Below are 25414 nucleotides of genomic sequence, written 5' to 3' on the forward strand. Positions count from 1 at the left end.
TTAGAAGATCCATCTGTTTATTTAATTGGATTTTTTGGGTGGTTGTCAAATGGACTATCTTCAGGATGAGAGAATTTTTAGAAATTGATACTTCAGGGCATATGGAGTATTTTTGGTTACTTTTTTAAATGATGTAAATGCATTGCTTTAAATAATATGAAAGGATTATGAATTATGCATTGTGATTTCTTACTGCTTTTTTTGTATGTAATGAAAATTGGCTCAGTTTCATATTAGACAATGACTAACTTACTTGATTTTCACAAAATCTTATAATCTCATTTCCTTCAAAGATTTAATAGAAGATTACTCTCCTGAGGTCTTTTGTTGCTAACACTTAATTTCCTCTACCCAGATTGCCTGGTTCAAAATGATTTAATATCATAAAACATTAAAACATATAACTCTCCAGTAAAGAGTAACTAATAATGACCATACACTGTCTTTCTTATCTCTTTTTTTCTTTTTACCCCTTATCTCTTAATTAACAGCATTCATTAATTTTTCAATGTGTTTTCAAGTAGGAGTACAAATTGGAAATTTGGGTTTTGGTAAAGATACAGAACTCTTCATATGACATAATTTAAAACAGAGTGAATCAGTTACTTTTTATTAACATAAAACATTAAGTGTTTATCAGTTCAGTTCAGTTTAGTCACTCAGTCGTGTCCGACTCTTTGCAACCCCATGAACCACAGCATGCCAGGCCTCCCTGTCCATCACCAACTCCCGGAGTCCACCCAAACCCATGTACATTGAGTCGGTGATGCCATCCAACCATCTCATCCTCTGTCGTCCCCTTCTCCTCCAGCCTTCAGTCTTTCCCAGCATCAGGGTCTTTTCTAATAAGTCAGCCCTTCGCATCAAGTGGCCAAAGTATTGGAGTTTCAGCTTCAACATCCGTCCTTCCAATGAACACTCAGTACTGATCTCCTTTAGGATGAACTGGTTGGATCTCCTTGCAGTCGAAGGTGTTTATAGCTGTTAAGAAAGAAATTATTACTATTTTTAATACATTAAGACAACATAGACTAAATCCCTTTTTGTTTTTCCTCAAGATAGATATTTTTCTTATATATAGAGAAAAGCATTTTTGTGAATCTGATTATAAAATCTGTTCTATAAGAAATATCTAAAATGTAATATCTAAATTTATAAAACAGAAGGTAAAATTCCTTTATAACCCCAGATCCAGTGAAACAGTTTGATATATATCATTTCATAGTTTTTTGTATAACAGTTTCTATTTAATTAATTATGTTACTGTTCTGTGGCATATTTTGTTTTCCCCTCTTAGGTGTGTTTGTTTGTAAGAATATATATCTTCCTCATCCTATTCAGGGTTTCCCAGGTGGCTCAGTGGTAAACAGTCCACCTGCCAAGCAGGAGATGCAGGTTCAATCCTGGGTCAGGAAGATCACCTGGAGATGGAAATGGCAACCCACTCCAGTAATCTTGCTTGGGAAATCCCATGGGCAGAGGAGGCTGGCAGGCTACAGTCCACGGAATTGCAAGAGTCAGGCACAACTTAGCAACTAAACAATAACATCCTCTATAACTACTGTAATTCATAAAGAATTCATCATGAATTGCTTGTCTCCTGTTTATGTACATTCAAATTGTATTAGCTTTTTCTTAAATTATAAATAATATTTTAGCAGATATCTTTGAGCTTAATCTGGCATTCTTGTTCAATTAGTTAACTTAGGTAAATTTTTTGGAAGTGGAATTTTTAGGCTAAATGATATGCAGATTTCTCAATGTTGATCATTTAAAAGCAATGTGTATGATTTAAAAGCAATGATCATTTAAAAGCAATGTATATGAAGACATAAAAATTACAAGAATAATCCAGTTTTTAAAGTCTTAAGCACCGAGATTAAAAACCTTCTTACTGTATTTTGCATTTATTTATTAGTATGGTCAATGTTTTTGTGACTTTATATTTTTATATTTTCTATCTATATATATTTTTATTTTTATAAAATTAAGTTATACTTGGTTTTAAAAGATCATTGTAGGGAATAAAAGTGTAAAACATAATGACATCAGTAAACTTTATAAGTTTTTAACTTGGACTTTAAAATCTGAATTTGTTCCAGTCCTTGCTTTGCTACTTCTTGGCTGTTTGTCCTACGGCACAGTCTTCAATTTCTCCATGCCCAGTTTCCCTATCTTTAAAATAAGGATAATAAAAAAAGACCTACGTCATGGGTTTTCTTTGGATACTGAGAGAAATAATCCCCTTAAAGCTTATAAAGCAAAGCCTCATATGCAGTATGTGCTCAATAGAAATGCTAGCTAACTGGTACTATTATCATTAAATTAACTAGTGAGTAATTTACCTGCCAATTTAAATAATAAGGAATTTATTATCTCCTGGATTTATCTATAATTCAAGAGTATTAAAAGTAACATTTTAGGTTTTGTTTTGTAACATACACATCTACAGATCTTGCCACAGATCATCAGTTTGGGGTTAGCAGTCAGTGAAGCAGTGTGCCAGGTCTTCGAAGGTTGTGGTGCGTAGGTGTGTAGTAGTAGACCTATCAGTTCAGTTCAGTTCAGTTCAGTCCAGTCACTCAGTTGTGTCCGACTCTTTGCGACCCCGTGATCCCAGCACACCAGGCCTCCCTGTCCATCGCCAACTCCTGGAGTTCACTCAAACTCATGTCCATCGAGTCGCTGATGCCATCCAGCTGGTTGGGGCCTAAGTAACAAACTCTTGGTGGCCTAGGTTTATCTGCTCCACCTTTAGGTCTTCAAGACAGAATATAAGACCTGATAGCTTGGCACTTGCTAGCTAGAGTTGGGTGCATGACACACAAGTGGGAGGGTACATTTGAGATAACAGCAGAGTGTAATATAGGCTTTACGTATAATAATAGATCTGGACTTTTGATGAAACCGTAGCATCTTGGGTGAGATCCCTGATCTAATGTTATAGGTATTAGATACTATAGGAAGAGAATCTGCTGTTTCTTCTATTCCTAAACTTGTGATAGAGAAAAGCCTTTGAGGAATTCAGCATATTAAGACCAAAAAAGAGACTGTTGAGGAAGACATTGAGAGGAGGGACATAGAACTTAATTTAAAGAAACTTCAGGAGGGTAATTCAATTTAACTTTATTTAAAAATTTTTAAGATTTTTTTGGCCATGCTGCACAAAATGTGGGATCTTAATTCCCCAACCAGGGAGCAAACCCATGTCCCCTGCATTGGGATCACAGAGTCTTTATCACTGGATCATCAGGGAAGTCCTTCAGTTTTCCTTTTTCTCTCTCTAGGGTAGAACTCTAGGAATAGTGAGAAGAACTTTTTAATATGAAATAGTTTTGCAGTACTTGAGAGCTCATTTAGGCATCACAACTTAATCAGACCCATCTTTAATTTTCTGGTTTTTTAAGGAAATCAGTTGTATATCTTTGTGCATGTCTGTTATCTTTTTCTTCTTCTGTAAGTATTATCACATTGTAAAAACTAGAAATCTTTAAATAGCAAAATATCTCTTTAATTTATCCTTGTCCCCTGTCAGCCGAGATCCTTACTTCTTCTATCACTATATTAGATTGTGTGTATCCTTCTAGAATGTCTACAAGAAAATATGAACATATTTTAATGTTAAATATTAAGCATATACAAATAGTAGATTCTTATTCCCTATTCCCTACTGCTGTCATCTTTAAAAAAAAATTTATTGATGTATAGTTGCTTTCCTACCATCTTTGAGAAAAGTAGTATAATATTGCTGTGCATCTTGCTGTTTTCCATCTTAGTAAGCAGAATATATTCCATGGCTAATCAATTTATAGTATGGAATATGGTTTGTAAGAAACATGAGAGCAATGGATTCCAGCATATACAGCTTGGACTGACCGTACTGAGTTGTGAAATTTTGAGCCTAAGGCACATGCTATCTAAAACTGGAAGAAACTTAAACTTTGAAAATTATATATGTCTCTGGTATCTTTATGATTTTTCCTAAATATATGGTGAGATTGATGTTTACTGTTTAAAACTTAAGCTTATGATACATACACTAACTTGGGAGGGATGACATGATCCTGGCTTCGTCTTAGGTACCTAGTTAATGCATTTTAACTGGTAGTACCTACATTTCATTATTATAAACATTTAATGCAGTATGTTTCATGTACATTTTTGTTCTTCCAGGTAAATCGTATTATACAGAATATTTTTAAAAGATAAAACCTGCATTTGAGAGCAGTCTGTGTAGCTAGTGTTTGGTAAAATATATTAGAAACATACTTTCTGTGGATTTGCATATATGAGCCATGTCATTTCTGTGAGATTAGTAGTATGATGAATCCAAAATATGCATAGACAAGTGGATTTAGGATGAAACTTGTAACATTTTCATCTACTGATTATAATGTTTTGAGAGTAGTAAAACTAAAAGGGAAAATGGTACTTATTTAGAATGACTATCTAAGCTAAACATAAAGCCTTTGTGATAAATTAGCCATGAGATACTCAGTTTTCTGTTTAAGAGCAAATATTAACATACTAAGAAAAATAATTACAGTTTAACTTTTTATACTCATTAGCATAAGAAGTCAATACATGAGTTAGAAGGATATTAAATATTTGGAAGCAATGATTTTTAGTGCCATTTAATTAGACATTAGTGGATGTTTGGTGTATAAATAAAATGATGAATATTATTATTACATAGTTTGAAATTTGAGTAAATTAGAGTTTTGATATAGTCACACTTTTCTTCCTCTTTAATCTTTAGTTTTCCTAAGATATTTGTGAATATAATTTGAATATTGTTCAAATACAAGAAATTCCTTGTGCATAATGAGCTTTAACTTAATTATCTCATGTTCCAGTAGCTCACAGAATTAATTTGAAGTACAGTGAATCTTCTAGTGATATTTTTAAATAAAGTTATGGTTGCTGTCTCTGCACATTCCTTTTATTCTTTTACTGACAAGTTTATTCATGAAAATTATTTCATGAATTTTTCTAAATTTTAAATAAAAAACAAAAAGAAACTTGGGACAAGGGGGCAGAAAGTTAGCTGCTTAAAGTAATTTATAAATTTTTGCGGGTTTTGGGGGGTAACTTGCTTTTTCTCATCAGCATGGTATGTTACTAGTAAAGAGTGTATATATGCAACAATATTTTAAGGGTTCTTTTGCAGTGGTTTTGAATATAGAGTTCTCTACAGTAGTTCAGTCTTCTTAGTCTGGTCATGACCTCCTGTTCCATCTACATCATCTCTGCTGCCCCTTCCTCCCGTCTCTGTCATACCACTACTAACTTTTAACAAGTTCCAGATGTCTTTCTAATACTCTGTTCCTTCTGCCTAAAATAGCATTCTGCTTACTGAAACTCTCCCTCAGATGCCTCAGCACATAGTTTGTGTCTTTAATATAGACAGCTAAACTGATGTAATATAATTCTATCACCTTTTCCCCCTTTAAACAACAAACTAATGTGTTGTAAGGATCATTTTAGATACTCTCTAACTTTTGTTAAGAGAAAGAATATTTATATAAGTCCTTCAATTCAGCTCAGTTCAGTTCAGTTGCTCAGCCGTGTCTGACTCTTTGTGACCCCATGAACCGCAGCACGCCAGGCCTCCCTGTCCATCACCAACTCCCGGAGTTCACCCCGACTAAGGTCCATCGAGTCAGTGATGCCATCCAGCCATCTCATCCTCTGTCGTCCCCTTCTCCTCCTGCCCCCAATCCCTCCCAGCATCAGAGTCTTTTCCAATGAGTCCACTCTTCGCATGAGGTGGCCAAAGTACTGGAGTTTCAGCCTTAGCATCATTCCCTCCAAAGAAATCCCAGGGCTGATCTTCAGAATGGACTGGTTGGATCTCCTTGCAGTCCAAGGGACTCTCAAGAGTCTTCTCCAACACCACAGTTCAAAAGCATCAATTCTTCGGTGCTCAGCTTTCTTCACAGTCCAACTCTCACATCCATACATGACCACTGGAAAAACCATAGCCTTGACTAGATGGACCTTTGTTGGCAAAGTAATGTCTCTGCTTTTCAATATGCTATCTAGGTTGGTTTCTTCCAAGGAGTAAGTGTCTTTTAATTTCATGGCTGCAGTCACCATCTGCAGTGATTTTGGAGCCCCCCAAAATAAAATCTCTCACTGTTTCCATTGTTCCCCATCTATTTGCCATGAAGTGATGGGACTGGATGCCATGATCTTAGTTTTCTGAATGTTGAGCTTTAAGCTAACTTTTTGACCCTCTTCTTTCACTTTCATCAAGAGGCTCTTTAGTTCTTTTTCACTTTCTGCCATACGGGTGATGTCATCTGCATATCTGAGGTTATTGATATTTCGCCCGGCAATCTTGATCTCATCATATTTTTCAAATTTAGTGAGTTTCAATTCCCAGGTGCATTAGAATTATGCAGTAGTTGTGAGTTGTTCTCAACTGCATATAGCTTAGATACAGGATTTGAGAGACTAAATAAGTCTTTCTTTTTAATTAAAAAAAGATGGCATTTAATGTTTTGTGTGGGACCTTCACATTTTTAGTTTATCGTGGATAATTTTTTTTTTCTTTTTAGATTGGACAGCTGGCTTTTAAAGGAATGAGGAGACTCAATAGAATCCAGTCAATTGTGTTTGAGACTGCCTACAACACCAATGAGAACATGCTGATTTGTGCCCCTACTGGAGCTGGAAAAACCAACATTGCGATGCTTACAGTTTTACATGAAATTCGCCAACATTTTCAGCAAGGTGTTATCAAAAAGAATGAATTTAAGGTAGGAACTAAATTGAACAACAGCTTTTTAAATTGTAAAATCTAAAATCATTTTGCAGTGGTATATATTGTCTGATATGTGGTAGTTTTTAAGGATATTATAAATGAAGTCATATAAAGAATGCTGCATGGTTTCCTTCGTTACTTTTAGGCAATACCTCTTTGTGTTATGAAAGTCCCACTATCCCTGTGAAAGCTATCAAAATGCACTTAGCTTTAAAGCACCAATTTTCAAAGTGATGATGCTATATAAACATTCCATAGTTCTTTAAACAGCTGTACACTTACACAACAAAGATAAGTATCTTTCATCTATCAGTATTAAGATTTTTCACCATAAGTGGCTAGAATCATGTGTCGTAATAAATATGACTTCAGTTGACTTCTTTGAAACAAATGGCATTGTAGTTTTACTCATTCATCAAGCTAGTGTTTCTTGGGCACAGATTGTATATGTTGCTCCAATGAAAGCCTTGGCAGCTGAAATGACAAATTACTTCAGCAAACGTCTGGAGCCACTGGGCATCGTTGTGAAAGAATTGACTGGTGACATGCAGTTGTCAAAAAATGAAATTTTACGAACTCAGGTATGTTGTATACTTAGATTTTTTTGTTGTTGTTTAATACTATCTTTTTTTTCCAGGTAGTTGTGAAAATTGTTAAACAACTGTTCCTTAAGTAACTATAAAATGTAATATGAATATTATGTGGTGAACTTCTTTTGTTTGTAACCACATCTTAGCATCTACAGAAGAGGTTTTTACTGGTGCTTTATTCTGTTATATCCCTTCTAATTTCCATAATTCTTGCTGTATCTTGAATATTGTTAGATTGCTAGTGTAGATATTTAAGTCATTGACAACAGATATTGAGCTTTTAAAACAATAGGCAGTGAGGATGTAGATAAGACCAGGCTTCAGTTTTAAGAGCAGGAAAATATATAGACCTTTAAATGATCCCATAGCATTCTAAACTATTCCATGAAGATTTAATGTACATAAAAAAGTTTCTAGTCATCCTTTTTTTCCCTGGTGGTTCAGAGGTTAAAGCATCTGCCTGCAATGTGGGAGACCAGAGTTCGATCCCTGGGTAGGGAAGATCCCCTGGAGAAGGAAATGGCAACCCACTCCAGTGTTCTTGCCTGGAGAATCCTATGGAGGGAGAAGCCTGGTAGGCTACAGTCCACGGGGTCGCTAAGAGTCGGACACGACTGAGCTACTTCACTTTCACTTTTTTAGCAAATAGGATACCATTAAATCATACACTGTATATAGCACTGTGTTAAGTGAAATGTATGACAACTAAGGCATCTAAGATACAATCCCTGCCTGCGAAGATCTTATATTATGACTGAGTAAACAAAAACTACATTAGAATTGCAACTAGATTATCATTAATGGATGCAACATGTAAGTAAGGTGATGTTTATAGTGCTTTAAAAAATAAAATAATATATAACCAAATATTAATGGGAGAATTCAGGGGAATTTAGTGGAAAATAGGTGATGAGGCTTTTGAAACAGTGAATAGGCATTGATTTAAAATGTGATTGGAGATTATCTTCAGGTCCTAAGGCTGCCATAACAAATTATCACAAGCTTTGTAGCTTAAATATCAGAAACTTAATTCTCTCACAGTTCTGGAGGTCAGAAGTCTGAAATCAGGGTGACGGTGGGATTTAGTTCCTTCTGGAGGCTCTGATACAGTATCCTTTTCACGTCTCTCTCCTAGTTTTTGGTGGCTGCGGGCAGTCCTTGGCATTCTATGGCCTGTACACACATCACTCCAGTCTCTGCCTGCTTCTCACATGGACACTTCTGCATATTTTTCCTCCTGCTTTTCTAAGAACAGTCTTTAGGACCTACCCTAATACATATGATCTTATCTGAAGGTCCTTACCTTCAGTATGTCCACAAAGATACTTTTTCTAAATAAGGTTAACTTCTGGGTAGATGTACATTTTGGGATGCAACAATCCAACCCAACAATGGGAATACTGGGTATAGTGAACCACATAGCAAAGACAGAAAATCAAGTTCCAGCTGAATGTATTTTGGACTTGATAAGGATAGAGTGCATTGTAATAAACATTTTGGTCAGTTTTGCCAGTTATTATTTTTACTTTTTGTCCACACCCTTCTTTTTTCATAGACACTCTTGAAAAAATCAAATCTTAATATTTGTATACAGGCATGTTCATATAGGGGCTTCCCTGGTGACTCAGTGGTAACGAATCCACCTGCCAATGCAGGAGATGCAGGTTTGGTCCCTGGCTCAGAAAGGTCTCCTGGAGAAGGAAATGGCAGCTCTCTCCAGGATTCCTGCCTGGGAAATCCCATGTGCAGAAGAGCCTGGTGGGCTACAGTCCATGCAGTCGCAAAAGAGTCAGACATGACTTAGTGACTAAACAGCAACAGTGTTCTGTAGTATTTTAAAAAATACATAGCAAAGATTAAGAAGAAGTTAAGTATCTGTATGAATAGAAGACTAGTTGAACAGTATTTCACTTGATGAAGTAAAATATTCCTTAAAGTGATGTTTTCTGGGAATTTTTAATGATCTTAGAAATTAAAGTTAAGAAAAAAAATACAGAAACAATTCTTTATATTAATATAATTATCTATGCTATATAACAACCAAATCACTATCAGGAGGAATAATTATATTAATAGTAGTTATGTCTGGTTGTAGGATTATGGAAGATTTTTCCCCCAAGTTTTCTACCATAAGAATGTGTTAATGTTATCATCTATAAAATATGCATAGTTTTCATTTTACTTTAGGCATCGTTTTATTTAGCATAATTATTTTTCTTCAGTTGTTTCATAACCTATCATTCAATACAAATGTAACACTGCAGTTCTATTGAGAATGAGGCTTACTGAGGTAACAGTTCTTGCCTGGGGTCCCATTTCTAGTAAATCATGTAGAAAGAACTGGATTCCAGGTTTTCAGATTTCAAAGTCTGTGATGTTTCTGCTAAAATATGTCACTTTTGCCAACACAATTTATTGTTGTTGGTGGTGGTCTTGGTGATTTAAACCACCAGGATACCAAAGGAACTTGGTAGTATTTGAAAGAAAATCAGTAAAACAAGGGTATGGTATGTCCATGGAGGGAAAAAGTGGTACAATGAAAGTAAGGGAAGAAATTAAGTCAGTTTGTTTCTCTTTTGCTACTTGCAATTCTAGACTCATGAAATTTTCTGTAAATGTTAAATTTGGCTGTGGTAATCCTATCTAACTCACTGCTATGCCCCATCTAGGGCCTTTCCTCTGTATCTTTCTGCTCTAGTCTTTCTGCATACCAATAACAGACTGGTGAAAAAAAACAAAAACAAAAACAATTCCCTGCATTGATTTGGTCATTCTCATTGCTATAGAAAGGCCACTCTCAAAATGGATATGGAGACACCCAGAATTTGCTGAGACTCCTCAGGGGAGCAAAGAGGTTAAAATGCATTTTTGTAACAATATTATGATGTTATTTTCTTTTACTCTCATTATCTCACAAGAATACAGTTGGCTTTCCAGCTACATAACATGTGATTTTCATCATCAATGACAGTTAATGGAATGAGTACTTTGTATTCGTGTGTTGTAAGGATCTCTTAGTTTCAATTTATAATATAAGACATATTGATAGATGTAATCCAGGAAAAAAAAGCTTTTTTGGAGCCTCAGTAGTTTTTAAGAGTGCAGAGGAGTCCCAAAGGCAAAACGTTTTAAGAACCACTACTTTAGGAGAAAGCTCCTTGTATATTACATTGGATTCTCTTCATAATCTTCATCCAGTCTAATCTTCAGCCTTTTTAATGATTTCCTAATATAGACTTCAGCAAGACTGTTCTTACTTTTTCTAAAATCACCTTACTCAACATTTTCTCAAATGAATTTTCTGGTTAGTAAGTTTCATCTTGCATTTTCTCTTTTTCGTATCTTCCTTTATCCATTGACATTTGTCTGAATCTTACCCTGAGTTCTAAAAAACTCAGTTTGAACTCTGTAAGTACCTTATTTCCTCTTGCCTGAGTCCTGTAACATCATTCATTTATATTCATAAAAAAATACCTAGTCCACCAAGCCCATGATTTTGGATCTGGTCTTAGAAATTTGGACCACTCTCAAATAAAATTTTGATTGCTAGTGCGCCATATTCAGTTGCATTACTAATGCTTATGAAAGAATATTTATGGAAAGAGATTATAACATTTGAATTCAAATTATGGACCAATCACTATAGTAAGTGCATATATACATTCTCACTAAGTCATTACAGTAACCTTATTGAGTAGTGTCTTCATTTCATACATACAGAAAGCAAAACTTGTCAAAATCTATCTCGATTTATGTATTATATTTTCAGAAGATTGATTACCATCTCTTTGTCTCTCGTTTGCTCATCTCCGTACTTCCCTAGATCTGCTCTGGATGCTTTGGCAATATTTGTTAACTCTGTAAGGGCAGGAACCATGTGCTTGGCCACAGTAATAGTTTATCAGTGGCTTCCTATTTTATGCTTGCTTTTCATTCTCCTCCAGTGTACCCCTACTATCTGTGACAGTAATTTCTGTAGACCTGAAACTATATAGTTATTAGCCTCTTCCACCCTATCTTTCTATGTATTCTCACATTTGTACAGATTAATAGACTGCACTGCTGTCACCACCTTCGAGATTGGGCTGTAGAGAGAACAAAACAGGAATATTGCAGGGCATGCGGGAGAACAGACACACTCAACTTTTTTTGAATTTTTAATTTCCTGCTTTCCTTCCTTTTCCACTTTTAGAATTTTTAATAGCTTTTTAATGATTCCCATTGTATATTTCTTTTGGTAAGTAAGTTTCCCAATAACTTAAACAATTAAATATAATCTTAAATTTTCCCTGTCATTTTAAAAATATGTTTTCAATGTCATTGGTTTATTTTATTTTACTTTAGCATGCGAAGGCAAATTGATCTCATTTTGCAAGCTCTCTGTTATGCTGTTCTGATCGTATTATTTCCTTGCTCATAAAATTTCATTGGCTCTTTATTGCTTATTGAATTAACCGCAACTACCTAGCTTGTTAAGAATCTTGTATAAATTAAATATAATGCGAGATGTAATCTGTTTTGTGGTTCACTAGGGATTGTCACGGAGAAGGCAATGGCACCCCACTCCAGTACTCTTGCCTGGAAAATCCCATGGACGGAAGAGCCTGAAAGGCTGCAGTGCATGGGGTCGCTGAGGGTCGGACACGACTGAGTGACTTCGCTTTCACTTTTCACTTTCATGCATTGGAGAAGGCAGTGGCACCCCATTCCAGTGTTCTTGCCTGGAGAATCCCAGGGACAGGGGAGCCTGGTGGGCTGCCATCTCTGGGGTCGCACAGAGTCGGACACGACTGAAGTGACTTAGCAGCAGGGATTGTCAATGGCAACCCACTCCAGTACTCTTGCCTGGAAAATCCCATGGACAGAGGAGCCTGGTAGGCTGTAGTCCATGGGGTTGCTAGGAGTCGGACACGACTGAACAACTTCACTTTCACTTTTCACTTTCATGCTTGGGAGAAGGAAATGGCAACCCACTCCAGTGTTCTTGCCTGGAGAATCCCAGGGACAGGGGAGCCTGGTGGGCTGCCATCTCTGGGGTCGCACAGAGTCGGACACGACTGAAGCGACTTAGCAGCAGGGATTGTCAGGTCAAGCAGAGGTTATGATTTTATTGAGATTTGATATAAAATTTCCTTTTACAAGAGAGAATTGTATAGTTCTAAGATTTATTAGTCATGAGAAATAGTCTGTGTAGGGAACAGACACCTCTTTGTTGTTCAACTGAAGAGCAACTTTAAACAGTAAGGTTGTCATCAGTGAAAACATCAATCCACTTTTCAGAACTTATTTTTCATTATTCTATACCTACCATTAATTTCAAACTTCTCCCCCTAAATGTATGCTTTATCAAGATAAATTGCTATTTTATAATATTCATTTGGCTTTTCAGTGGTTCCATGGAGCAGTCACACTTTTTCTTACATTATTTCCTCAATTCAGATTATCCCTTCTGCATTCTTTCCTAATATCAGAGATGCAGTATTCTTTTGAATCTCAGTGAAAATGCTGGTCAGAAATTTTAGAAAAGGTTTCTCCTCTCCTTTTTCTCCTCTCCTATTTCTCTGGTGTTATCCAAAAGTTTCTGTTCATCAGGGCTGCCCTCCATCAGTACTTTGTTTAGAGAAAATATATAAAAGTATCTTTGGATCTTGAATGTTTTATTTTGTTTTGGGAGTGGGTTCTGCACCCTTTTTGCTATCTCATTTTGAGCTTCTTCAACAACTGGTTGGGATATATAGAGGCCAAAGAAAGAAACCCTAGGGAACTCACTGCCATGTTATTTGTTGAATCCCGAGATCCCTCTTCACTTCTTCTTTCTGAATTTTAGAGTCTTCTGATGTCTGTTTCATATATTTTATCTAGGGCTTTTAAGGTAAGGTAAGGTAAGGTAAGGTAAGGTAAGGTGAAGTCACTCAGTCGTGTCCGACTCTGTGACCCCTCGGACTATTGCCTACCAGGCTCTTCCATCCATGGGATTTTCCAGGCAAGAGTACTGGGGTAGGTTGCCATTTCCCTCTCCAGAGGATCTTCCCCACCCAGGGATCAAACCCAGGTCTCCCGCGTTGTAGGCAGACGCTTTACCATCTGAGCCACCAGGGAAGTCTCTAGGGCTTTTAGGTGTAATAAATTATTGATGAGATGAAATGTGTCTAATCTGTCTTATCCAGCAAGACTTAAAATTACAAGAAGTTTGTTTTATTTTCTTGGAAACACTACATGCATACTTTGGAGATAGTGCCAGTTTGGTTCCAGATGACCACAATAAAGCAAATATTGCAATAAAGAAAGTCATGAATTTTTTGGTTTCCCAATTCATGTAAAAGTTATTTATACTGTACCTTAGCTGAGTTCATGTTCAGTAGCTCTGTGTCTTAAAAGATAATGTAACGTCTTAATTTTAAAATTAGTAACGCTAAAAAACGCTAGCTATCATCTGACAGTGCAGGGTTGCCACAAACCTTCACCATTTGTAAAAAAAAAACACAGTATCTGCAATGCACAGCAAGTGAGATACAGGGAAACGAGGAATGCCTATTCTTTAACCCAAGTTTATGAGATCTTTCTCCTATATTTTTCTTCTAGTAGAGTTAAAACTTGTTTTTCATATTTAAGTCTTGAATCTCTGAATTTTAGTTGTTATATCTGTGAGGGCAGAATTCTAATTTTTTTTTTTTTTTTTAACCTAAGAAAAGCCAACTATTTCATCATCACCTTCTTTATAAATTTTCCTGGTAAATTTGAAATGCCATCTTTATGATATTCATAATTCTACTGTTGTGGCTATGACTGAATTTTCTGTTATTGCATTCATGTTGTGTATCTCTAGCCTGGTCTTAGGCCTATGCTGTTTTAATTACTGTTATTTTAGAATAAGTCTTGAATATAAACAAATTCCACATCTTTATTTTATTCTTATTTTTCAGAATAACTTTAGATGTTCTTCAACCTTTATTTGAGCATTTTCATTTTGAAATCAGACTCTAATTTAAAAGGATCTGTTGTGATTTTGCATTGAGTTTATGAATTAGTTTGGAGGAGAACTGACAGGTTTATCATGTCATCTCTCCATCCATGAGTATTGTATATATTCCACTTTTTAGGTCTTTTTTGCCCTTCAAAATGTTTTGTAATTTTCATTGTGGGTCTTCTATTAATACATCTCTTTTAAGATTTATTTCAGAGGATCTTGTAGTATCTTTTGCTGTCTTTTAAAATTTCTCTTATGTGATAGGTACCATTGGAGTTTAAGAACAGTATCAATTTCTGTATGTTTATATTACATGCTAACAGCTTATCTTAAATATCTTTGATTATCTGTTTCCATTGTTGTTTAGTCACTAAGTCATGTCTGATTCTTTTATGACCCCGTGGACTGTAGCCTGCCAGGCTCCTATGTCCATTGGATTTTCCAGCAAGAATATTGGAATGGGTTGCCATTTCCTTCTCCAGGGAATCTTCCAGACCCAAGGAGTGAACCCACGTCTCCTGCATTATAGGCAGATTCTTTACCCCTGATTACCAGGAAGCCTTGATCGATTGTCTCTGTTGATGGTGATATAATCTATAAATTACAGCAGTTTGGTCTCAATAACTTTGAGAGTAGTCATGCATTGGAGAAGGAAATGGCAACCCACTCCAGTGTTCTTGCCTGGACAATCCCAGGGACGGGGGAGCCTGGTGGGCTGCCGTCTATGGAGTTGCACAGAGTCAGACACGACTGGAGCAACTTAGCAGCAGCAGCAGCAGTCGCTGACCCTGATTTCTTTAGCTTAGTGTATGTGTGTTTGTGTTGCTTTAAGTAGTTCCTCTTATGTGTTTTTGAACTGAAGAGTGGAATTTATACCAGTTCATTCTGCTTTATTGAGTGAAAGTTAGAAAATTCACTGTTCTTATGGTAATGGACAAGACAATTAAAATGATCACAAAATAATGACTAAGATATAAGTGAGGGGTTACTAAAAAAGTTGATTTTTTTTAATTTTAGAAGTCCGGAGCCTCGATATATTTTGCAGAATTACTGAATTAAAAGTTGAAAACAGAACAATATTTTTATCTCTGAGAAGAAAAAATGTCGTAAAACAGAAAAGTAAAAGTAGTATAATGTTCAGAATTCAAAATCATTCTAATGTATTTTTCACTTGTGAGAAAGAGGTTTAACTATTATGACATTTGGAAACATCATTTGTCCTTTAAATTTGGCTAATTGAATATAAACACCCACTCAGAGCAAGTTTTAAACTACCAGTGTTTCTTTGATTAATGACAATTCCAGACCTTATTTTAAGGGGGAAATTCTTGATAAATTACCTTTGTGTCTCATTCAAGAAAAAAAAAAAAAAAAAACAGGATTCTTTAAACATATGAATCTTAAATCTCCTGATGACATCTATAACATAAAATATTTTATTTTGTGTGCTCTTCCGTCTTCCATTTAGACATAATTCAAAAAATTTACTTTTAGTAACTTCACGTCTAAGGAATTCATTCATACTCTATTTATAATAAAAATAAATTACTCTTCTAATTAAATTAACCAGATCATTTTATAAAATTATCACTTGACCTAGTACTTTTAGACAGAAAATGTAAAATGTTTCGCGAAAGAATCCTAGATTTGAGTCATAACAAGGCTGGTGTTTAAAGGGACACATTTGAGGTATATGTAAAATCATCATTAAGTAGCTATTTACTGAATTATGAACTTGTATCTCCAAAAGTGTCTTAATCCTACATCTTCTTGAGGGTTCATTTGTTGTGCCTCTTTCAGTTCAGTTCAGTTGCTCAGTCGTGTCCGACTCTGCAATCCCATGAATCGTAGCACGCCAGGCCTCCCTGTCCATCACCAACTCCCAGAGTTCACTCATACTCAACGTCCATCGAGTCAGTGAGCCTTCCAGCCATCTCATCCTGTCGTCCCCTTCTCCTGCCCCCAATCCCTCCCAGCATCAGAGTCTTTTCCAATGATTCAACTCTTCGCATGAGGTGGCCAAAGTACTGGAGTTTCAGCTTTAGCATCATTCCTTCCAAAGAAATCCCAGGGCTGATCTCTTTCAGAATGGACTGGTTGGATCTCCTTGCAGTCCAAGGGACTCTCAAGAGTCTTCTCCAACACCACAGTTCAAAAGCATCAATTCTTCGGCACTCAGCTTTCTTCACAGTCCAACTCTCACATCCATACATGACCACTGGAAAAACCATAGCCTTGACTAGACGGACCTTTGTTGGCAAAGTAATGTTTCTGCTTTTGAATATGCTATCTAGGTTGGTCATAACTTTCCTTCCAAGGAGTAAGTGTCTTTTAATTTCATGGCTGCAGTCACCATCTGCAGTGATTTTGGAGCCCCCAAAAAATAAAGTCTGACACTGTTTCCACTGTTTCCCCATCTATTTCCCATGAAGTGATGTGCCTCTTTAGCAGTTTCAAAAGTATCCATTTATTAAATTGCCTTAGCTGATTTTAAATTGGGTCTGGTTGGTCTGCATAGAAGATGAGAGAGAAGAGCTCTCTGTGGATTGCCTCTGTGGGCGTCAGGTGTCAAGAAGATGTTCAGTGCCTGGGGACAGACACTAATTGTGCTGCAAGCTACCCTGAAGTTTTGTATGTCCTGAAGGTAAATTTTGCTGTACACTTTTTCAGTGTTCAGTAGTTAGTATGAGGGTTTTGTGCTAAAGCTAAAACTGGGAACTTACCAACATTGTGATTTCAATAATTCTTTTATTTATTTTTGCTTGTTGTTGTTGCTCAGTTGCTCAGTTGTGTCCAACTCTTTGCAACCCTGTGGACTACAGCTTGCTAGGCTTCTCTGTCCTTCATCTCCTGGAGTTTGCTCAAACTCATGTCCATTGAGTCAGTGATGCCATCCAACCATCACATCCTCTGTCGTCCCCTTCTCCTCCTGCCTTCATTCTTTCCCAGCATCAGGGTCTTTTCCAATTATTCAGCTCTTCTCATCAGGTGGCCAAAGTATTGGAGCTTCAGTTTCAGCACCAGTCCTTCCATTGAGTATTCAGGACTGATTTCCTTTAGGATTGACTAGTTTTATCTCCTTGCTGTCTAAGGGACTCTCAAGAGTCTTTTTCAAAGTTCAGAGGCATCAGTTCTTTGGTGCTCAGCCTTTTTTATTGTTCAGCTCTCACATCCATACATGACTACAGAAAAAACTATAGCTTTGACTTTGTAAGCATAGTAATGTCTCTGCTTTTTAATATGCTGTCTAGGTTGGTCATAGCTTTTCTTCCAAGGATCAAGTCTTATAATTTCATGGCTGCAGTTATCATCTGCAGTGATTTTTGGAGGCTGTGAAAATAAAGTCTGTCACTGTTTTCATTGTCTCTCCATCTATTTGCCATGAAATAATGGGACTGGATGCCATGATCTTAGAGTTTTGAATGTTGAGTTTTAAGCCAACTTTTTCACTTTCCTCTTTCACCTTCATCAGTTCAGTTCAGTCACTCAGTTGTGTCCGACTCTTTGTGACCCCATGAACTGCAGCACACCAGGCCTCCCTGTCCATCACCAACTTCCGGAGCCTGCCCAAACTCATGTACATTGAGTCGGTGATGCCATCCAACCATCTCATCCTCTGTCGTCCCCTTCTCCTCCTGCCTTCAGTCTTTCCCAGCATCAGGGTCTTTTCAAATGAGTTAGCTCTTCGCATCAAGTGGTCAAAGTATTGGAGTTTCAGCTTCAACATCAGTCCTTCCAATGAACACCCAGGACTGGTCTCCTTTAGGATGAACTGGTTGGATCTCCTTGCAGTCCAAGCGACTCTCAAGAGTCTTCTCCAATGCCACAATTCAAAAGCTTCAATTCTTCGGCACTCAGCTTTCTTTTTAGTCCAACTCTCACATCCATACATGACTACTGGAAAAAACATAGCCTTGACTAGACAGACCTTTGTTGACAAAGTAATGTCCCTGCTTTTTAACATGCTGTCTAGGTTGGTCATAACTTTTCTTTCAAAGAGTCTTTTAATTACATGACTGCAGTCATCATCTGCAGTGATTTTGGAGCCAGAAAAATAAAGTCTACCACTGTTTCCATTGTTCCCCATCTATTTGCCATGAAGTGATGGGACTTCACTAACTAAGATGCCATGATCTTAGTTTTCTGAATGTTGAGTTTTAAGCCAACTCTTTCACTCTCCTCTTTCACTTTCATCAAGAGGCTCTTTAGTTCTTCACTTTCTACCATAAGGGTGGTGTCATCTGCATATCTGAGGTTATTGATATTTCTCCTGGCAATCTTGATTCCAGCTTGTGCTTCATCCAGCCCAGCATTTCACATGATGTACTTGGAATATATATAAGTTAAATAAGCTGGGTGACAATATACAGCCTTGACATACTCCTTTCCCAATTTTGAACCAATCCATTGTTCCATGTCTTGGTCTAACTTGTTTCTTGACCTGTTTACAGATTTCTTATGAGGCAGGAAAGGTAGTCTGGTATTCCCATCCCTTGAAGAATTTTCCACAGTTGTGATCTGCAATGTCAAAGGCTTTAGTGTAATCAATGAAGCAGAAGCAGATGTTTTTCTGGAATTCTGTAGATTTTTCTATGATCCAACAGATGTTGGCAATTTGATCTCTAGTTCCTCTAAATCCAGCTTGTACATCTGGAAGTTCTCAGTTCATTTAGGCAACAAAAATGGGCTTTCCTGGTGGCGCTAGTGGTAAAGAACCCATCTGCATTGCAGGAGACATAAGAGATGTGGGTTCAATCCCTGGGTCTGGAAGACCCCCTGGAGGAGGGCATGGCAACCTATGCCAGTATTCTTGCCTGGAGAATCCCACGGACGGAGGAGCCTGGCAGGCCCCAGTTCATGGGGTCACAAAGAGTTGTACACAACTGAAGTGACTTAGCACACATGCAGGGAACATAAGTGAAAATGAGAGAAATAATTAAAAATTTTAACTTTTATTATACTCCATAACAGATTGTCCCAGTATATGTGTGGCAGTACAGTATTTTGGGGAGCTGCTGAGTGAAAGCCAGAACAGAATGAAAATTCTGTTCATTGTGGGTAGTGACTTGCAAAGTATGGTCAGATAGTCAGATGATCTGAACCCTGTAAGAGACTGATAATCCTACGTGTATAAGAAAAACTAAGATGCCTTGTAGCATTTTTCAAACTTAATGGAACATAGATCACTTCTTTCACAGAGCAATTATTATTAGAACTTGCTTGAGAAGTGCTACCCGTGAACATATTCACTGGTCTAGTGAAGTCATGTTCCAGGAAGAAAAGTTAGTTTTAAGATAGTTGATAGTTTTAAGATAGTTTTGATAGGTTTAAGAAATCAGCCTCAGGTAAATATTCTGGGTTGCTCTGGTCTTTGATTTAATGTATCTTGACCAAACCTGAATATGTTGAAAGTAGTCTGTTTTAAACCAAATTTTCTTTTCAATGTTTACAACTGCTTCAAATATTTTATGCATAATTATACTTTAAAAATTTTGTAATGTTGATATTTATATTCCAGAAAATTCTGTTCATTGTTAGTAGTGACTTGCAATGTATTTATTTCTTAAAACAGTTTGCTCACAGAATGCCCTGGTGGTCCATTGGTTAGGACTCTGCACTTCTATTGCAGAGGGCACAGGTTCAGTCTCTGGTCTAGGAACTAAAATTCTACATGCCACATGGCGCGGCCAAGAAAACAAAAAACAAATTGCTCAAATCCTTTAACTATAAAAGGAGTGTCAATTTTCAGCACAGTGACTACATAACTGAATACTTGGAATTTAATCATGATCTAAAACTAATGATAAACTCTTCTGGTCTTCCCGAGAATACTCAGAAATTGCTGTATCAAATAGTGTACAGGTTAATAGTTAATATCAAATATTTTGAAATAATATGCATTCGTGTTTGATATATGTTTAATTAGGTTATGGTTTTGTGTACAATATTGCTCTGTGCCAAAATGAGTGTCAAAAACAGTTATTTTTTCTAACATAGCCTCTCCTTCATTGATGTCAGGTTTCTCTTTTAGAAATATCAAGACATTCTTAGAGTGCTGAAATTTTCTCCTCCCGATAGAAGGCATTTTTTAATTTATCCATTCCTCCATGCCCTTTTATGACATTTAATACGACTTTCTTCCATATCATATCCATTTAATTTTAATTCTGGTATTTTAGTACAGCTGATACCCATTTTTATTTTGAGAGAATACTTTTTTTTTTGCTGTTTAATATTTGAGCAGCAGACTATTTTTCAGACATCTTGATCAAATTTGGTTAAATTTAAGATATTAAAATTTTTACTTTTTCTTTCTCTAATTTTCCGTTTCAATTTATAAGAAATTATTTAAATATCACAAAATTGAGTTTAGTTACTTGGGACTTAGGTGTGTATTAAGGTTCAAATTGAATAAGGTTGGAATCTTCAACATGTTAAATGGGAAAACTTTAATCAAAAATCTTTGATCAGAATGATAGATTGATTGGTAAAGCCCAGATCTAAGCTTTAGAGACCCTCGCACCTTGTGCTCTGAAGTATACCCTTTCATTTCTTATATATTTCCTATTACATATTTAGAAAGAAAGTAAGCAGAAAAAGAGCTTGATAGGTATATCATTTACTTTCATTTTTTCATACTTCACATTTTCCCACATTTGAGAATTTTGCATTTAAATTGGTATTTTTGACTGTGAAAGAAACAATAATGTAAAAAAATACTATACTTAAGCATTTTCTGAACATCTTATATATAATACCTTGAACTGTACGTTGCATAGATCTTATAGTGTGGACAAAATCTATACAGTGCCATTGAGGCTATGACTTCTGTCTGACTCATATAAGTAGAATTGGTCCATTTAACATTCTGGACAAAGTTCTGACAGGTTGGAGAGTAAATGGATGTAATATACCAAAATAACATTTTCCTAGCAGACAGTTTTGAACCTGAATATATAGTAGAACAAAATAACTTCTTGTAAGAATAGAGTTTGGGTTTAAATATTTAGAGCATGAAAGATGTCTGGAGTTATAAACAAAATTGAGTTGGAAGGGCAAGCTAATCCAAAAGAACTTGGGTAACGTTTCTGGAATGTTAGGAATATAATGTTACTTGGGGTTTCCCTGGTGGTTCAGATAGAAAGAATCTGCCTGCCATGTAGGAGACCTGGGTTCAATCCGTGGGTTGGAAAGATTCCCTGGAGAAGGGAATGGCAACTGACTCCAGTATTCTTGCTTGGAGAAGTCCATGGACAGAGGAGCCTCATGGGCTACAGTCCATGGGGTTGCAGGAGTCGAACATGACTGAGCAAGTAAGACACACACACACACACGTAATATTACTTTCGCTTTCACGTATAATTTCTAATAGATCTGGTAAAAGGTGCTAAATGCTCCATACTTGTGGTGGGTAGGCGTGTGTTAGGATTTCCTGAATCTTACTCTCCCCTTGAGTTTGAATTGGAAGAGCAAATACGCACAAGTATATGCCATTGTAATGACCCTGAGCTGGGAAAGACTGGGAGAAGAGGGCAGCAGAGATGAGATAGTTAGACAGCATCACCGACTCAGTGGACATGAATTTGAGCAAACTCTGGGAGATAATGAAGGACAGGGAAGCCTGGCATGCTGTAGTCCATGGGGTTGCAGAGTCGGACATGACTTAGCGACTGAACAACAACAATGACATGCCATTCTGCACAGTGTGTTCTAATGGTTCACTCATTTCAGGCGAGGCAACCCTGTGACCATTTTTTCATAAAGCAGAGAATGCTATGACTTAGGAATTATAATCCTAGAATACCTTGTTTGGGCACAGCATTCGCTGGAATCTACACAGACTTACATGGCCCTCAGTTTGAGTAGGACACTACACATTTTAGTGTGCCGCGCTTGTTGTTTTCCTGTGTTGGGGATCAAACGTTTTATATTAACACTGCTGGCATGTATATTGTTAAATACTACAGTAATGCCATTATTTTGTTAGCTATTACACAAAAGCAGCTAAAAGGTTTGTGCACCTTATAAAGTATGCAGTTATGTAAAACGTATGCAGTTATTAAAAAAATAAAAATTCGGTGAGAGAGCTTCCTCTTCTATAAAAGTTAGAATGATTCTTGACGACTCTAGGGCAAATACATTTTATGAGTCTTAATGATATGGCATGTGCTTTTCAGATATTGGTATGTACCCAGTAATATATGATAGTTCTGGGGAAACTGTACTGTCTTGGCATAATTTACTTTTTAAACAGTCAATTTCTCTAAAACTGAACTGCCTTGGGTAGAGCATAGACTTTATAATTCAAGTACATCTTCAAGTTTCTTCTCCTAAGGCATCCACAGAAACATAAGGACATTCTATATACTCATTAGCATCTGAGATATTGTGAGTTTATTCTTATCATTTACCTCTAGAATTAAAAAACAACTCTGCTTAAAAGAGCTGATGAATGAAAATATTCAATGTTAATCTGAATTCTTACACTTTCTTAAACAATACCAAGTGCTTGTGCTTTCTCCAGAAAGCTATAGTTTGATCTGGTATGATATCAGTGAGAAAATACAGCCCTATAAGATCCTGAGAGGTTGTTAGTTTGGGGCAGTTTCTTACTTCTTGATTTGAAAGCAAGTTTTCTGTTGTTACGAGTGCTTTAATCACTCTTCAAGGAAATTGTTGTCAAAAAGGCCCATTTCTCAAACTCTGCCACAGAACTATAAAGTTGCTATAAACCTAAAATGCAAGTGCCGAGCTGGCTAATTTTAGGGCTTGTAGGGAACTGTGTTTTCTGTAATTTCTGTGACTGATCTAAATGCCTTCTCTTAGATGTATTGTTTTCATTTTCACATTATTGTAAAAAAATTATCTTTCCTATATCAAAACTGGAAATACATGAAATCTTATTTCTGCAGAGCTTTGTGCTGCTACAGCCATAAATAACTTTCCTAAAGGAAACTAATTGTACTTGGGTTCATCATTTATTTGAGCCTTTGTTAATTTGAATTCATTACATAGAAATATTTACTGTCTGTTGGTTTGTGGATAATCAAAGTCACCACAACCTTGTAAGGCTTGGTGCTTTGTATGTGGAATCAGTCATGATTACAGCAGGGCCAAGCCTCAAAAGATATTAGTCTAAAAGAATAATACCTAGTTTTTCCTATTTGCCTTAAAAACATTTTTGTTGTGTAGTACTTTGCTCCTTTAAGTTAAAGAAGACTAAAATATTCTAAGTGTCTCACTGTTATTTGATATAACATATAAAAGATATTTTGAAGATAACAGCTTTGTACATAGTTGGCCTTCAACAAATGTTAGTTTCTTTCTGCATCTTCATTGAGTTCTTTATTCTCCTAACCCACTGTACTTCATGAGAAATAACCCCAGAGTTTACACTTGATTTGTGCTACACTGACTCTTTGAACTAGGCCTGGCTGTTACAATCCAGGAGAAAAGGGAAAAAATGATGGCTTTCCCTCCAGTGTTAGAAGTGACAGTGTAGTTAAGTGAGTGCTGTTTATTTGATAGTATTATAAGTAGAGTATCCTTTTGACTTACCCCTTTGGCAGAATAGTAATCTGTGGAACTGATTCTGGGAGAAAACCTTTTGAAGGTTTGGTTTAAGAGAATGCTTTTATGTTAAGTTTGATCTTTTTTTTATATATAAGAAAATTAAAGCTATTCATTCGTTCCTAAATTTGAATCTTTTCTCACCAGAAAGAAAAATAATAATTACATTCTACAGAAAGCACTAGAGAGTACTATATGTCATATTTAATGCAGGTGTGTTAGTTGATCTTTAAACATTTTATTTCAGCTTTATTGAGGTATAACTAATGTGCTAAAATGTACATATTTAAAGAACACAATTTAATGAGTTTTGACATATGTGCATACCAGTGAAACCATCACTACAGTCAAAATAATGAACATATTCATCAGCCCTAAAAGTTTCCTCACATCTCTTTGTAATCTGTCTCTCACCATCTGCCACTCATATCCCCAGGCAACCACTGAAATGCTTTCTGTCATTAAAATAAAAGTTCGTTTACAATAAAGAAAATGTATGTAAGTAGAATAGTACAGTGTATGCTTTATAAAAAAATCTGGCTTCTTTCATTCAGTGTAGTTATTTTTATATTCGTCCATGTTGTTGCATGTGTTAATGGTTTATTCTTTTGTACCACTAGGTAATATTGTATTGCATGGGTATATCATGATTTGTTTATCCCGTCAATTTTCATAGTTCTGTGCCTTTGTTCCAGTTTTTGGTTATTACAAGTAACACTGCTATGAACATTCTTGTATATTCGTTTCTGTGGACATATGTCTTTCATTTCTTGAATAAGTACCTAGGAGCACAGTTGCTAGGATTATGGTAGATGCATAGTAAACTTTTTAAGAAACTACAGAACTGTTTGCAAAGTGGCTGAAGTACTTTATATTCCTACCAGCCATGTATGAAAATTCCAGTTCTTTCACATCCTCCTTAATACTTCAACTTTAATTTTAGCTATTCTAGTGACTTTGTGGTAGCATCTCTTTGTGATTTTAATTTGCATTTTCCTAATGATGTTGAGCATATTTTATGTGTCTTTTTGGCATCTGTGTATGCCATCTTTGGTGATGTATCTTTTCAAGTCTTTTGTCTTGTTTGAAGTATTTTATGTGGGTGGTTTGTCTTACTTTAGAGTCATAAGAGTTTGCATGACTCTAAATACAAGTTCCATGTTGCATATGTGCTCAGCATGTATTTTCTCCCCATTAGCAGGCTTACCTTTTCACGTTTGTAATACTGTCTTTTGAAAATTAAACACGACATTTTAATAGAGTTTTAACTTACTGACTTTATCCTTCATAGTGCATACTTGTGTGCTGTTTTAAAAATATTTATCAAACCTAAATTTTTTTCTTATGTTTTCTTCTAGAAATTTTATAACTTTCTCTAGAAATTTTATAGTTTCAATTTTTAGTTTTAGGCTGCGATCTATTTTGAGTTAATTTTTGTGTAAGAAGTTCAGGTTGAGGTTCTTTTTTTCTTTTTTCAGGATATCTGTTGTTCTGACATCATGTTGAAAAGGTTATTTT

The 25414-nt window shown here is 36.1% G+C and overlaps 1 protein-coding gene across 1 annotated transcript in view; it reads left to right on the top strand.

The window, feature by feature from the left end:
• The window catches only part of ASCC3 (activating signal cointegrator 1 complex subunit 3), a 336073-nt gene that overhangs the window by 82488 nt on the left and 228171 nt on the right, over positions 1-25414 (top strand). Inside the window, exons 9-10 of the mRNA XM_019967310.2 lie at positions 6564-6764; positions 7210-7350. Of these exons, the coding sequence (XP_019822869.2) occupies positions 6564-6764; positions 7210-7350 (342 nt within the window). The remainder of the gene's footprint in view (positions 1-6563; positions 6765-7209; positions 7351-25414) is intronic.

The sequence above is a fragment of the Bos indicus genome, chromosome 9 (assembly GCF_029378745.1).
Source record: "Bos indicus isolate NIAB-ARS_2022 breed Sahiwal x Tharparkar chromosome 9, NIAB-ARS_B.indTharparkar_mat_pri_1.0, whole genome shotgun sequence".
NCBI classification, from domain to species: Eukaryota; Metazoa; Chordata; class Mammalia; order Artiodactyla; family Bovidae; genus Bos; species Bos indicus.